General features: G+C 38.3%; 1 protein-coding gene across 8 annotated transcripts in view; it reads right to left on the reverse strand.

Moving 5' to 3' along the window:
- PATJ (PATJ crumbs cell polarity complex component) overlaps positions 1-17508 on the reverse strand; it is a 353127-nt gene that overhangs the window by 208023 nt on the left and 127596 nt on the right. For all 8 annotated transcript variants that reach the window (XM_035018405.1, XM_035018407.1, XM_035018410.1 and 5 more), the window contains 3 exons: positions 10167-10238; positions 8764-8941; positions 3301-3411 (listed from right to left, as the gene is read on the reverse strand). In XM_035018405.1, the coding sequence (XP_034874296.1) occupies positions 3301-3411; positions 8764-8941; positions 10167-10238 (361 nt within the window). The remainder of the gene's footprint in view (positions 1-3300; positions 3412-8763; positions 8942-10166; positions 10239-17508) is intronic.

A 17508-nucleotide genomic window follows, 5' to 3' on the forward strand; every position in this document is an offset into this window, starting at 1 on the left:
ATAGATAGATAGATAGATAGATAGATAGATAGATAGATAGATAGATAGAAAGAAAGAAAATAGTAATGACACTGATCAACATATATTTAATGTTTTGTATGTGAACACTGTTAGTGCTTAGTATTTATTCCTCTATTTAATATAAACAACAATCCAAGTCCATGTCCGAGTTCATTAAACTTTGAGACTTTCTGCAAAACCCCAAAAGAAGTCATTTTATAACACTGGGACCATCAAAGGCCCAAGTTCAAAACCTGGTGGTATTTCTTATCCTGATGAATCTTAAAACAAAATACTTCGCCTTCCTGACAAGTCAGAATACCTGTCCACACTGGACCTACTTTCTCAAACCATGGAAAAAACCAGCTGAAGCTGAACAGAAGCTCTGGGATGGGAAACAATGTCAGCTGCCACCCACAAGGTTTACACTGTTTTTTTGAATAGCACAGAAAGAAATCTCTGTAAATGTATCATTAGCCAAATTTGGAAGACAAAAGGCTCACCAAGAAGACTGCATTTTTTTTTTTTTTTTTAAGATTTTGTTTATTTGACAGAGAGAGATACAGCGAGAGAGGGAACACAAGCATGGGGAGTGGGAGAGGGAGAAGCAGGCTTCCCACAGAGCAGGGAGCCCGATGCGGGGCTCGATCCCAGGACCCTGGGATCAGGACCCGAGCTGAAGGCAGACGCTTAACGACTGAGCCACCCAGGTGCCCCCGGCATCTTTAATAAAAGTAGAAGACAGCATGTTTCTTGTGAAAGTAAAAACTATTTTTATATGTTTAATATGCAAATGTACACATAAAGTTTAAAAAGGTGCCATTATGAAACCATGATATTAGAGAAGAACAAATGGAATACAGGGGAACAGAAAGCAGCATAGGATAATAAATCTAATGAAATTTAATGATGATCCTAATTTCAAACAGGTTTGTTTTGAAATGTGGAAAAATAATATGTGAAATGTAGTTATGTTATTAAGTGGGGGAAAAAATACGCTGGCATAAAAACTTTGTATAGCAGAGTGCAGTATAAATCATCAGTTCTGCTCTCCAGTAAGCATTTGCCAATTAAATCTAAGTGGATACACACATTTCTTTCCAGCGGAATTCAGGAGAAAAAGCTTAAAAAGGTAATATATTGGTGATACTCCGAAAACATCTTTTAAAAGCGCAAATATAAAAAAGTAAAATATAACTCAAAGAATAAAAAAAAAGTACAAATATAAACACCACTGCTCAATTCATGATGTTGATGACAATCTCCATGTGACCAGGGCACTTTAGACATAGGGGCTTTGATGATCCCAATGTCAGAAAATGACTTCTTTGGGGTTTTGCAGGAAGTCTCAAAGTTTAATGTAAAGTGGTCGAAAATGATTAAGCATTTGGCTGTATTTTCTATTCCTGTGATGACCAATACTACTTGCAACAATAAATAAGCCAAAGAGAGGGCCATTCTGCAAAGATAGGAAACTTGATTCCTTTCAACACTTCATTCAACAGGAATCACTTTGTGTGGGGCGTCTGGGTGGCTCAATCATTAAGCATCTGCCTTCAGCTCAGGTCATGATCCCAGGGTCCTAGGATCGAGCCCTGCATCGGGCTCCCTGCTCTGTGGGAAGCCCACTTCTCCCTCTCCCATTCCCCCTGCTGTGTTCCCTCTCTTGCTGTGTCTCTCTCTGTCAAATAAATAAATAAAATCTTACCCCCCCCCCAAAAAAGGAATCACTTTCTGTTAAAAAATGGAACAAGTCATGGACACAGAAATTTACTCCATCACCTGAATGTGCTCCCTCGACTAGAACCAAAGATAGTTCAGTGCTTGATGAACTAAATGCACAATGTGGCAGTCTCTTGTGCTGCACGGGGAATAAGTGACTTGAGCATGACATGATGCTAAAAAGATTAATTCTTTTTTTGAGCAGTGACAGAAATTGCACTGTTTGTGTCATCTAAGCGATAATTTCCACCTTAGCTCACCAGCAAAGGATGGATTAAATGCATGCTTGGACTTTTTGGTTGACTTTATAACCTCCTTTTTTTTGCTTTGAATATTTTTTGGCAGGGTAGTCAGAAGTGGCCACCTAAAGGTATCAAGTAATTGGCTCATTCTCGCTCAAAACTGTTTCTTTGGAAGTACCATTTGGCAAGGAATAATTTGGCCAATTTTCCTATGGAACTCAGTTTCCAGAAATAAAAGTGATAGCCTCAACGACCTTCTCAATATTGTAAGAGCTAAAAGGTGGATTCCAAAAACCTGGATTCCAAAAAAAAGAATTAAAAAGTGTATTCCCCCAAATTTCAAATTGTATGAAAATGAGAAGACGTTATTCAGTTCACCATTCTCGGTAAGTCTTGTCGGTGTAAACACAGCACTGAGACTGGGAGGGGTCATACTGCAACAGAGTGCACTCCAGCAGAGCTGCCCCACTGGGGTGACCCTGTGTGCAGGCAGGGTACAAGTATGTCCCCACCCTCAGGGCCGCCAAACATCTGTTCGCCCAGGTTGCCATACATATATTATTTTCTGTATGCCTTGACATAGAAAAGGTCGAAAATCACTGCCTCACTTATTGAAAAGCATTTTTAAAAAATGCAGTTTTTCTACTGTTCAGAAGTGCCTATGTTTTGAACAGCTGTCTTCCACTATAAAAAGGAAAAATAAACATTTCTTCCAGTCACAGGGCTTAGGGGTGATATTTCTGCTGCATATTGCAAAATAAAATACATATCCTGCCACTGACATCTATGTATCGAAGTTCTAATTCCATACCGAAAGGGTAATTTATTACAGATAAAAGTGTTATGATTAAATACTGCTAGTTTTGAATTCAGGATGTCCAACAGAACATACAACAATGCACCATGTCTGCATTTTTACACTCTTTAATAACTACACAGAGCATGGAGGTACCTCTAGAACGTTTTCATATCTGACCCCCTTTATGTTCCAAGTATTTTATAAACAAAGTAACTGACTCAGAAAAGTTAAGTAACTTGTCTCCAAGTCAGCAAAGCTGGTCAACAGGGAATTAAGGAATGGAAAACAGGTCTGACTCCACAGCCTGTGACTTAGACCAAGGCAGACTGGAATGACTCAAAGTTAACCAAAAGACCACAATCAAAGAAAAAAAAAGGGAAAGTGAAGTTAATAACTAAATTTTTATGAAGTAATGCTTTTTCTAGGCAATAGTAGGATCAAAATGAAAATAAGTGGAAAAATACATGGAGGCAAAAGCTTGGTCCATAGATATATAGAGTATTTTTAAATTTTTTGAAAATATCAACTAAAGCTTACTCTTGGAGTGGATGACAAGCTCTGAACAACGAACACCACAGGATTTCCCGCATTCTTAATGGCCTCCACTGCTTCTCTATGTGAGGCATTCTGCAAATCTACTCCAGACACCTAAAACAGAGAAGTAATTTCATTTCAATTAGAAAGGCTATAGCGTTCACATGTGTTATATAGTGATGAGAAGAGCCAGTCTAATGAATTAGACCAAAGCCAAAAAAAGGAAAAAAAAAAAAAAAAAGATTTGCCCACAAAAAGCTTGTTTAAGAACATGTTTAAGGAAAATAACATTCCACCTTCCAGAAAAGTAAGACAAGTATCTTAATAACAGCCCTGGTTAAATATAATTATCCAAAATAGGTAGTTCGGTCAGTGACAGAACCTTAAGAAGTTTCTGAGCTATGATGTCACCTCTACCACTAAACGCAGCACAGAATTCTGAGTGGGGACAGGGGAAGGCGGTCTGGACTCTTCTCTCAAATTGAGAAGTACAATATTTTAAGCAAATTGTCCATTATTTTAATTGAGTAGTTGAACATTTCCCAAATTATGTTTAAAAAAGAACTATGAAAATATCCATAGGTTTTTACTAAAAGTGTTCTCTGTTCAGTAAATTGGGATAAGTATACACAGCTCCTTATACAAATTTCAGACAACCTAACTTGCAAACATGTCCAAAATCTCCAACAGCATTCTGTATCTACCATATTTAACAGAACCAATTTCTCAAACCAATAATGTAACAAAGCCTTAATAAATGTTGGGGTGGCTTATGGTCAGTGGTTAGTGACAATTTGTGAATACCTCTTTGCCATAAGGAGACCAAAGAAACAGGAATGTAGGTGGATAAGGCTGTGGGATCAAGGTTGGCTTTTGTGTTTAAGATGGGAGGTATTACAGTAATCATGGTGTGGCAGAGAGGGAAAATGCATGCGAGAGAGAGAGAGAAGTGATACCTGAGGAAGTGAGTCCTCAGACACCGAAGAGGGAATGACTTCCGTGGCACAAGTTACGGAGGCTGGCTTTAGTTAGAAGCACAAATAGTTCATATGTTGTTACAGATACAATTAGAAAAAAAGATTTGGCACGCAGTGAGAGCAAGGGGAAGTTCCTTTTTGTACTGCTTCTATTTTCTCCATGAAATAAGAAATAAGTACCATAAACTGAGATTAAAATGGAGGAAGGCAGTTTAGGAGGTGTGAAGGAGTTACCTCTGGAAGCAGGAGAGTGAAACAACGAGGGAAATAATACAGGATTGCAAGGCAGAACTAAAGACTCAGTTGAGAAGGAGCTCATGAATTTAAAATGAGACCAGACAGCCTAGCTGGTTATTTTCTCCAGCCACGCTAGGGACCTGAAATAAGCCAAGAGTTGCATTTAACTAGGATGTGGTTTCCCCAGACAAGTTCAGTAAAAGCAAAGGGGATCCAAGGAGCTGGAAGTGATGAGGATGATCAATCACTGAGTCAGAGCACGGGGAGGAGAAAAGCCAGCCCACCTGAAGCTGAGGGACACAGAGGTAAGGGCCCGAAGGTAGGAGACAGGAGCCCAGTGTGGGAGAGGGGTTTAAAAGCAGGTGAGTGTGGCGCCCAGTGCAAGGGAGAGTGCAGAGAGATGAGTCAGGGAGGCAGCTGAAGGCACACGACCACACAGAGGCTGTGGCAAGAACTTTGGCCTTTTATTCTGACAGATACCCCCTGGAAGGTTTTAATGAAACCTTCTTTCTGTGAAAACCTCTTTTCTGTGCAAACATCTTTTCCCATATGAACTCAGGAAGGATATGAATAATAGTAAACCAATATAGAAAAAAATTTAACTGAAGCTTAAAAGCTATCACAACAGTTTGGTGAGGCTTCTTATGAATAACCTAATCCCCAAAACATTCAACAGTAAGAGAAGTAGAAGCTATAGAACCATTTCATCTTCGAGTAATAATCAGCTTTTGTTTCCCCAACACACATTTCCACAGGGTTAAATGGGAATCACTGAAGTTAGGAAGTTAGGGAAAAAATGGAATTCTGTTATATTACAGCAGAAATATAATCTTTTCTCAGCTTTAAATGTATAACCCAGAAGTATGTCCATTCACACCGGTAAGACCCATTTCCCAAAATTAAATTAATTGCTAACTTCCCAGGTCAACAAATCCTTCTTTATACAGATCTAGCTCCTTTATGCAATTGTTTCAAGGCAGAGAGGATTATTAAGCTTTCCTTAAAAACAAATGAGTAATGCTTTTCACAGGAAAAAAAAAAAGTAAACAAATGACTCCATATGCTTGACAAAATAAATATTAAAGTGTTAACATTTCAAATCTGCTGTGGGTTTAAAGAAATTATTAAATCTGGGATAAAACAGTGGGTTCTTATTAGTATATAAAAGTGATGGATAAGTAAGAGAATACTTTGTATTCAACTCAAAGCAGGAAAGATGAAGGGGGAAACACCTAATTTAAAAAGATAAAACAATGAGCAATACAATTAGAAAACAGGCAAAAGACATGCACAAACATTTCACTAAAGAGGACATGTACAGATGGCATGAAGAGTTCTTTATCATTAGCCATTAGGGAAACTCAGAACAATGAGATATCACTATCTACCTATGAGACTGTCCAAAATGAAAAATAGTGACAACACCAAATGTTGGTGAAAATGTGGAGAAACTGGATCACTCATATACTGCTGGTGGAAATGTAAAATAGTACAGCTACTCTGGAAAATAGTTCCTTTCAAAACTAAAAATGGACTTACCATACAACCAGCAACTGCATTCTTGGGCATTTACTGCAGACAAATGGAGACTTATTTCCACTTAGGAACTTGTATACAAATGTGTATAGACGTTTTATTCATAATAACCAAGAACTGGAAACCATGTGCCTTTCTTTTATATATATATGTATATATATATACACACACACATACACACACACACATATATATATTAAAGATTTATTTACTTATTTGAGAAAGAAAGAGGGAGAACACAAGCTCACGGGGCAGGGTGGGCGGGGGGGGGGGGGGACAGGGAAAGAGAGAGTCCCAAGCAGACTGCCAACAAAGGGCGCGGAAGCCAACAAAGGGCGACTGCACTACCCTGAGATCATGACCTGAGCCGAAACCAAGAGTCGCCACCCAGGCACCCCAACCCAGGTGTCTTCCAATGAGTGAATGGTTAAACTGTGGTACCTCCACACCATAGAAGTATTCAGTCACAATAACAGGGAATGAACTATTGATGGACACAACAAATTAAATGAACTTCAGTGAAATTATGCTGAACGAGAAAAGCCAATCTCAAAAAGATGCAGAATACGTAATTCCATTTATGTGACAACTGTGAAATAACATAATTATAGACATGGAGAAACAGATTAGTGGTTGCCAGAGGTTGGGTATGGGGGGATATGGCAGGGGAGATGAACGGCTGTAGAGGGCAACACAGGGGAGTCTTACGGTGATACACTGAGTTTCTTTGATTGTGGGGGTGGTTAGGCAAGGCTACACATGTGATAAAACTGCGTAGAGCTATAAAAATACACCAAGTTATAATCAGTGCCTATGTAACTGGTGTTGTGCCCTTATCAGTATTTTGGTTCTGCTCGTGTATTATCTGTCACACAGTAACCCTGGGGGGGAGGCTGAGGGAAGAGCACCTGGGACTTCCTTGTACATTTCTTCACAATTTCCTTTGTTTCAAAATAGAAAGTTAAGGGGAAGAAAAAGGACCACACAAAACACAGAATACATATTTAAAAACTAAGTTCAAATATATCAGTAATCAAAGTAAAAAATGAATCCGTGTCAGTTATTTACTAGATGAAGATTATCAAGGTAGATTTAAAAAAGCAAAATCCAGTTATATATGTTGCTTACAAAACATACAACTAAAACAAAATCACAAGGGTAAAAATGAAGGAATGAAAAAAACAAGGTGCTATGTATGCAAATACTTAATAAAGGAAACCCCACCTGCCCCTGAAGTCAGAGTAATCCTTTTAAAATATGTACACATTCACAATTCTAGAATGGACAACTTTCCAAGCTCTCTGTGATGTGGCTTCACATTACCTCTCAGACTTTTCTCTTCACACTCTCTTGCTCACTCTACCGACATTAGTGGTGCTGGACTTCTTTCTGTTCCTTCAACATAGTCAGGCAAACTCCTACCTCAGAGCTTAAGCATTTTAGTTCTTTCTGCCTAGAGACTTCTTCCCCTATACATCCACATGGCTCACTCTCTCACTTCCTGTATTTGTCCCAAGATCATCTTCCATAACCTATCTATCGGTTGCAATCAGCATCTCCACTGCCCTTCGTTCCTCCTTATCTTTCTGCTATTTACTACAATCTAACACTCTACATATTACGTATGTTATCTATCTTCCCCACTACCATGTAAATAACCTAAGAGTAGGAATTTTGCTCATTTTCTTCACTGCCATAACCCTAGTGTGTTTGAAATCTTCTTTTAATTTCAAAAACACAAATATAACCTAATATTTGTATATTCAGAGCAATTTTACACAGTTCTTGGCTTTAATCCTCACAATGATGCTATGAGTTTTAGATTCTCATTTCCATTTTATTTCAAAATTGAGAATAAGGTGGGTTTAATAATATGTCCAAGAACAGATACAAAATAAACAGCACAATCAAGACTTCAACCCGTGACCTCCAGGGCTCTTTTCATTCTATCAGAACTAAAGCACCACAGCTGAAGTTTAGCATCATAAAGCATGTATCAAGAACACTATTCTGGGATTGAAGCTATTTAATATGATGTCCATCCAATAAACCCAGTGCAAAGAAATGTATGAGACTCAGACCTCAGGACATTCTCAGCGCCTTGATGTGCCCTAAACTCTGCTGCTCTGTAAAGCCTACCGCATGTGAACAATGGAGTCACCCCTTCCTCCAGTGGAGGCTGGATGAGCATGGCTATCCCACTGACACATATTTATACAATGTAGAGCTTGTTATAGAGAATATAGTCAATAATATTGTAATAATGTTGTATGGCAACAGATGCGAACCACACTGGTGGCGAGGATTGCATAATGTACAGAATTGTCTATACCTAGTACACCTGCAAGTTAATGTCACGTTGTATGACAACTATACTTCAATTTAAAAGCAGAACATTAGAAATTTTTTAAATGATGAAAAAAAATTAGAGTTTGTTGAAGACTATGGGAGAAACACAATGCTAACGAGCTGACTCATTCTGTTAAATTGTAAAATTGTTTTTTTAGTCAGCTGATCCTTTGTCTATGCTATACGATAACCACCCCAACTTTAAAATCTCATAAAATTATGCAAACAACATACAAACTAGGGCATTGAAAGAAAATACACCAATTGTATCCACATATACTCCCAACAAATGAAGGAAGGACTTCCAGTTAATGATTACTGTCTTAAAGTAGGTTTCAAACAAAAACGGAATTTTAACATCACTTACCTCAAGTATTTTATCTCCTGTTTTAAGAGCATTTGTTTTTCCTGCTGGACTGTCTTCTAAAACTTGTTTGATAAATATACCTTTAAGTTCCTCTCCATTCTTCAGGCGTTTTATAACAGTTTGTCCACCAACAATACTAATACCAAGAGACACATTGGGTTCCCTAAATATCTCAACACTGTAAAAAGAAAATGAATTCACTTATGAGCAAGTTAATATAATTTGTTGGATGGTCACTATAAGTGTTCGATTTGGACCATATCCTTGTGACTCATATTTTATATGAATATATTTTTACAATTTTCGAAACTGTACCTAGTTCCAAAATTATAGGACATTATCAATCATTCATGGCGCATGTGAAAGCTTGAATTTGGAAAAAGATTTCTAAAACAATAAATACATCCTCTTAATATTCAGAGATTTTGGTTGGCCTTAATGTTCCCATCTCCTACCACAATATATTTTCTATAATTAGTTCTTTAATTCTATAGCCCTAACATCAGCAAAGAATGGATGAAGGAAATAACAAATGGGTGGGGGGGGTGGGGGAATCAAGAAAGTCGCATATTATCATTTTGGCAAAAAGCACAGACTTTCACAATAAAATAAATTTGCCACTAAAAGGCTTCTTGCCCTAGCTGCCTTTTCCAGTCAGCAGGTTTAACCTGTGCTTCTTTAAGTAGGGGACAGATTTTGCTCTTAAAGCTGGCAGGCTCTCTTTTCTTCCTACCTCCACATCACTTTTTAAAATAAAGTATGGAATAAAACTTGCCCTTCAAATGGTTATGAATTTTACTCAGACTGCAGATGTGGCCAATGATTAACTGAAATTAAAAAGTAGCTCAGAAAACAGCGCCCAAGAGTCTTTAAGACAAAACACAGAAGTGCAAGAAGAAAACAGACCATGTGGGTGGGTACCGTGGGATTAATAATGCATGCAGAATAGAGCAGCTAAAGGAAGACTTTTATATTCTGTTAGCTCAAACAAGGCGCAAACTTGGACGAACACAAGAGGAGGAGGATAGAGATAAATGAATACATGCTGGAAGCCTCAACTACTGTTGCTGTTATTTAACAAAAAAAAAAAAAGGAAGAAATTTTACTGCATTCAAGGCAGTGGTGCAATAATAAGGTATACTTAGTCCATTGGTTACTATCATACATGGACATTTGTAAATTGCTTTTTCTGAAAAACTATGATAAAACTTTCCATTTAATGTTGATTATAGTCATTTTGCCTGGCTAAAAATCCCTAGATAAGACAAAACTAAAATTTAGGCCAGCCTACATGTGGATGATGGCAATTTCTCAATCAGTACATGTCCACATGACACTATGAAATTTAAGAGCAACTAACTGATTGTGTTCTCCTGAGAAAGCCAATAATGTCATCAACATACATTCTTGGTGGACCCCAGTGGCTGAAGTTTGGAGTTTCTTCTCCTTCACCTTCTTCTCTTTCAGGTAACTCACTGAGGGGAGAGAAAGGAAAAAACATGGTGATTAACATAATAAAAAAAAAAAGAAAAGAGGGGCGCCTGGGTGGCTCAGTTGGTTAAGCGACTGCCTTCGGCTCAGGTCATGATCCTGGAGTCCCTGGATCGAGTCCCGCATCGGGCTCCCTGCTTGGCAGGGAGTCTGCTTCGCCCTCTGACCCTATCCCCTCTCATGTGTTCTTTCTCTCTCATTCTCTCTCTCTCAAATAAATAAAATCTTAAAAAAAAAAAAAAAAAGAAAGAAAGAAAAGAAAAAACACACAATTTGTAAAACAGTGTTGTATTAAAGGCTCCTAGAAACTTTCAAAATTAAACAATCTATATGTAAATAGTTCTTAATTTTTAAGCTTTTAAAATATTTACATCAATAAAATACATACATCAACCAGAACATTAATGTTCAACTCAATAAATATCCACCTGTCACCAAAAAGTCATAGAACTATTATAAACACTTTTATTGGTGACACTCTAGATGCAATTTTCTAAAAATCTGTGCTTGATTTGTATAATATCACATTTGTTTTTCTATCAACATATAAAATATTAGGAAATATATTCCTTCAAACTTGGTACTGATGAACCAGCAAAGAGAACACTCCAGCATAAATCAACATCAATAGCTGAAATGGCTAAACAGTTGGTAAGCACAATCCCTCTTTCTAGATCTGTCACCCTGACCCTAAATAATTCCCTTGTCATTTGTATCCCATGAATGTTTTGTGTCATTATCCATCACTCTGCAGTTTGCAGAGAGATTTACTTATGTTAGATCTAATTCGATCCTACCTACCACTACACTTTCACCCATCAAGTTATGTTAGTATGGAAATAACAACATAAAATGCTGAATTACAGAATACCTACAAAGGTAATGCTATTGAATAGGGTAGACACATTACCATACATTATCTAGAGGAGGAGTCAGGAGTCCTAAGCTCCAGTCTAACCTGCACCATGAAACGGATGTGACTCTGGACCACCAAATTAGCTAATAGGTCTGACAGCGTAAGTTTATTTAATAGCATCTACACAAAAATGGAGGCACTACCTCTTCCATTTCATGTTCACAAAAACCCTGTGAAGCAGCACTGCAGGTCATACTATTTTCCACGTGAGGAACTGAGGCTCACAGAAGGCTCCTGAGCACACAACCTCTTCACAATATCCAAATCTACGTTGCAGCACGCAAAGTTTCAATGCTGTATTTTTCTCTGAACTCCCAAATAAGTCCCATAAAAAGTAATAAAACTCCACCTATTTGCTGCTTCTACAGACAGACTTTCTAGGATATAATGGTTTAAGGCTGAGTGAGAAAGAGAAAACGGAAAGGATCTAGACAATCCAAAAATCAGTTAAGAAATTGCAATCATGGGGTTCCTGGGTGGCTCAGTCGGGTGAGCGTCTGCCTTCGGCTCAGGTCATGATCTCAGTCAGGGTCCTGGGATGGAGCCCTGCATGTGGCTTCCTGCTCAGCGGGGAGTCTGCTTCTCCCTCTCTCTCTGCCCCTCGTTCTCTCTCTTGTAAATAAATAAAATCTTAAAAAAAAAAAAAAAAAAAGGAACTGGGATCATCAGGGGCCATTAACATTTCACCCACTACCAGATGGCTTTCTTGCCTCAGACAGTGTATTTTTTATTATTAAAAGCATCAGAATATTCAAGGAAAAAGAACTTGGCAGATACTTCCCAATTACTTATCTAATGTCCTCTCCCTCCTTCCTAACCAACATAACCTCTCGTTTATTCCAGGTGGCACTATGCCCAGCTTTAAAGAAATACATTTTCTGGACTTCCTTTCAGCTAATGGTAACTGGGTGTTGTGTTCTGAAATAAAAGTAAAAGTCCCTAGGGGCGCCTGGATGGCTCAGTTGGTTAAGCGACTGCCTTCGGCTCAGGTCATGATCCTGGAGTCCTGGGATCGAGTCCCGCATCGGGCTCCTTGCTCAGCGAGGAGTCTGCTTCTCCCTCTGACCCTCCCCCCTCTCATGTGCTCTCTCTCTCATTCTCTCTGTCTCAAAAAAAAAAAAAAAAAAAAGTAAAAGTCCCTAGAGATTTCCAGAAAAACTCATTGAATGGAGAGAGAATCATCTGGCAGGAGGCTTTTTCTAGGACCTTCCCTTTCTTCTTGCCTAGAAGGCAGAGATGACATTGGCGGTGGAGCACCCATTTTAAAATCATGAAGAAACAATGACTAAACCAATACAGTAAGAAAACAGCAGAGCAGAAAGAAGGTTTTTAAGACCCTGACAGATCACCTTCTTCAGGGGTTTTTACATAAAAAAGATTAAGGCCCTGTTTGTTTAAGCTACACTAAGTGGGGTGTTTGTTTATAAGCAGCTGAATGCAATCCTTAAATGATACCCATGATTCTACCAACTTAAGTCTTTATTTATCACATTACATTGTTTTTTGCACATGTGCATATATGTTTGTTGGATAGTTGTGATAGCAGAAACTTCCATATTTTGATTACCCTATGTAATAGTAAGGATTAAATGATATATGACTGGCATTTAATTGAGGCTTAACATTCATTCCCAATTTTTTTCGTTTGAATTTGTATCAAAATTTTCCTTGTGTATTATAATCATCATTTTTTTATTTAATAGCATCTTAATAGCCCATGTTATTGATGTAATTTATTTGCTATCCCAAATATGATACACTGAGATTATATCCTGGAATACGGCTATTACTGCAAGGAATATCTTCATGCTCTGCTGTATTTTATTTTTTTATTTTTATTTTTTAGATTTATTTTAGAGAGAGAGCACATGCGAGCTGGCGGAGGGGGAGAGGGGGGTAGAGAATCCTCAAGTAGACTCCACACTGAGCTTGGAGCCCGATGCAGGGCTCAATCACACAGCCCTGAGATCATGATGTGAACCAAAATCAAGAGGCAGCCGCTTAACTGACTGAGCCACCCAGGCACCCCACTCTGTTGTATTTTAGAATTCCCCTTTAAATATAAACTGAAGATTACAATTAAAAATCCAAAAAGCAAATCAACACTGAAACCTTCCTCCTCTCCATTTTCTACTTTCCTGTATCCCAAATTGTAATAGGTGTGATAATAAGAAGCACTGAGCTTCTACAACCCTTAAATTTCTCAACTGACAGAGGTGATAGGATCATCTTTTGTTATTTATAACAAGCCCTTTTCAACCATACCTGAGTTTATTATGCTAGTAAGGGGACTTTTGGTGAGGCCCTAGACAGCTTCAGGACGGGGTCTGGTTGCCACAAAAACAACCATATGATTAGTTAGAACTTTCAGTCTCACCCTCCTCTGAGAAGAGGAGAGGGGCTAGAGATGGAGTTCAATCACTGATGGCCAATGATGTAACCAGTCATGCTCACATAATGGAACTTCCAGACTGGCACATACATCAAGGTATTGATGTACTGGCGGAGGGGAGGGGGGACGCACCCAGGAAATGCATGGAAGCTCTGTGCATCCTCCATACCTCCCCTCCATACCTTGCCCTATGCATCTCTTCTATTTGGCTATTTCTCAGTTGTATCTTTTATAATAAACCAGTCAGCATAAGTAAAGCACTTTCCTAATTTCTGTGAGCCATCCTAGCAAATCAAAGGTTTTGATCATCAAACCTGAGAAAGGGATCATGGGAACTCTCAATTTGTAGCTGGTTGGTCAGAAGCACAGCTAGCAACACGGAACTTGTGACGGGCATCTGAAGTCAGGACAGTCTTGTGGGACTAAGTCCTTAGACGTGCGATCAGCACTAACTCTGAGTAGCTAGTGTCAGAAGTGAATTGAATTTTAAGACAGCAGTTAGTGCCCAGAGAATCAGTAGTTGGGCAGAGGGGAAAACTCACATATTTGGTGTCAGAAGTGTTGTGAGCAAAAACAGTTCATAAGAGGCATTAAGAAGAAGAAGAAGAAGAAAATCCCACATAGGTATTTTTACTATGGTACATGTATGCTACTATTATTCAATTTTTAGAAACCTAAAATAGAATGGAAACCATGTTTTAACATTAGTATGGACGATTAGTTTCCCCACTTAAAAAAATGAAAACCAAAAATTTCCAAAACAGCTGGCTTTCACATACAACTAAGGGGGGAAAGAAAACACTGTCTAGAATATGCAAAATTTTAGTTTTGATAGTGTAACAAAAGGATTATTCTGTTGGAAGAAACTGACTTTTTCAAAGCATATTATATTTCTTTAGGAAGTTTACACATATTTTCTTCAGATTATTTCATACCTAGAGAGAGATTAAACTTGCAAAAGCTTAGGGGTACCTGGCTGGCTCAGTTGGGGGAGCATGTGACTCTTGATCTCAGGATTGTGAGTTCAAGCCCCACGTTGGTTGTGGAGATTACTTAAAAATAAAATCTTTAAAGTACAATAAAACAACCCCCCCCCCAAAAAAAAACCCATCTTGCAAAAGCTTATCTAGATAGTGTGATTTATTTTGGAAATACTATCACAAGAGATGAGCAACTATACAAACTAATGTGGTCACTTTACACTGATGAATGCATATACCTTTTAACCCAAATTAAAAATTAACTGAGAAAGTAAAATATTTTTACTGCATATATTAAGATCTAAATTTACACAAACATATTTAAAACTTTTTTTTTATTTTTTTTATTTTTATTCATGAGAGAAAGAGAGAGAGAGAGAGGCAGAGGGAGAAGCAGGCTCCCAAGGAGCAGGGAGCCCGATGCGGGACTCGATCCCAGGACCCTGGGATCATGACCTGAGCCGAAGGCAGACGCTCAACCATCTGAGCCACCCAGGCGCCCCATATTTAAAACTTTAACAAGGGTTTTCTGACCTCAAATTTTATAATTTGCACTGATTAAATATGGTCAGTAGCTCAGTTAGAATCTCATGTTAAAATAAATGAAATGTACTTCTTACACTTTGATCCAGAGTTTTATAACCAATTTTCCCCAGAGGAATTAACCATCCAATAGAAACAGTGCTTTTTATTTTTGACCTTTATAACAAATGGACAAAGTTAACACTTTTACAGAACTGGGGGGAAAGGTGGACCACCCCATTAATGAACAAGTGGATATTAATGTAAGATTTGATCATATATAACCTCTAGGCAAATTAAATTTTCAGCATCATACAAAAATGAGATGAATCAGACCTTTTCTTTCCAATGTACCTTCTTTCATATAAAATTTCTACCTACTAAGTACTAAGCCAAAATGTGTGTCAAGTAAACTCCGCACTCTAAAATGATGCAAGCAGGACGAGTTTTGGTTGTAACTAAACTATCTTGAGATTGTTTCCCTCTTTAAATGCAGATTCTATATGGTAATTTTGCATGACACACCACAGGAAACAGGACAATAGGCACTAGTGTTTTTCACACTAGTAGGGCTACTTACACAGACGTTACACTGTGATTTTGAAGTTGCAAAGCAAATTATTATCTGACATGAGTATACATAAAGAATTAGGCATTCCCTTACATTAAAGTTTAGAAGGACACAGACTGCGCTGAGGGAAAGAAGCCAGACACAAAAAAGTACCTACTGTAGGACAACATTTACATGAGTTCTAGAATGGGAGAAATAATTTACGGTGTTAGAAGTCATATTAGTAGTTGCCTGGGGCAGGATACTGCCAAGGAGTGATGGATGTAATATCTTGATCAGGCTGTGAATGAATTTATCAAAATTAAACAAACTGTCCCTTAAAATTTGTGCATTTTATATAAATATGTAAAACTGTGCTTAAGAGTTTTGTTAAGAAACAAAAACTCAAGCCATAATGGGTAAGTTGCTTTCTTATATCAAATTTACTTCTCATTTGGCCTTCTGTAGAGCCTAAATTAGTAAACAAAGATCTAATTATATTTTCAAACACGTTAGTGTAATGCTCTATGTACCTCTTGTCCTAATTTTTCACATTTGTCTTCGCCTGCAGAGCAGACAACAGCTCCAACAGCATTATACTAGAAATCTCCCGTTTTCCTCCCAACTCAAACACTCCAGAGTAGTCTTTGCTCAAAAGTACATATTTATTCTCCCCTAATCCTCAGCCTCTTACCAATGTTCTGAATCTACACAAAATTAACTTAAAGGTAAATCTATTAGATATCCACCATTGCCTTACAAGGCTTTACATGCCAGGCACTGTACTGGGGCTCAAAATTTAACAATAATTTGGGCGCCTGGGTGGCTCAGTTGGTTAAGCGACTGCCTTCGGCTCAGGTCATGATCCTGGAGTCCCTGGATCGAGTCCCGCATCGGGCTCCCTGCTCAGCGAGGAGCCTGCTTCTCCCTCTAACCCTCCCCCCTTCTCATGTACTCTTTCTCTCTCTCATTCTCGCTCTCTCAAATAAATAAATAAATCTTTAAAAAAAAAATTTAACAATAATTCATTTAATCCTTTCCCCAAATATGACACCCCCCTCCTATTTTACCTGCCATATTCAAAACAAAGGATCTATACCTGAAAGCATTTATTTTCATTTGCATACTAGTATACATATAACATGATTTTTTTTCAATTTTATTTTATTTTATTTTTTTTAAGATTTTATTTATTTATTTGACAGAAACAGACAGTGAGAGCAGGAACACAAGCAGGGGGAGTGGGAGAGGGAGAAGCAGGCTTCCCGCTGAGCAGGGAGCCCGATGCAGGGTTCGATCCCAGGACCCTGGGATCATGACCTGAGCTGAAGGCAGCCGCTTAACGACCGAGCCACCCAGGCACCCTTTTTTTTCAATTTTAAATACAAGTCTTTCATCTCAAGTTCATCTTCCCAGGTTTTAGGCTCTGACACCTTGTTTTCCTTATTATGAGTTGATCCTACTCATTACACACACCCACACAAAAGAACTACAATCTCCTCCAATGTTTTAATAAACTCAGCAACAAAGAACACTGCCCTAGAAACCTCTGAGCCCATGAAGTCTATCCTTGTCATCTAGCATCACTGCCAACCTTTCATTAAGCTCTGTTCAAGGCATTTTATGAAGTCCTTTATATGCACACTTATTTAACTCAAAGAACTACCCACTTTATAAGTGAGGAAATACAGACACGAGGGAAACCTTCTCAGGGTAATGTAGCTACAGATAACAGAGGAAATGTTTGAACAGTACCTATGATGTATCTACATTACAGATCTGCTATCAGTCTGAGAAATGTGCATGCTCCCCATTACAGGCACCCATATGTCTTTAGGCAGTAGGTGATGACATAGATGAGTTAGAAAAAGACTGAAGCCAGGTGGATTCTGAA

Source organism: Mirounga leonina, unplaced genomic scaffold (assembly GCF_011800145.1).
Source record: "Mirounga leonina isolate KUSES-001 unplaced genomic scaffold, KU_Mleo_1.0 Mir_173, whole genome shotgun sequence".
NCBI lineage: Eukaryota > Metazoa > Chordata > Mammalia > Carnivora > Phocidae > Mirounga > Mirounga leonina.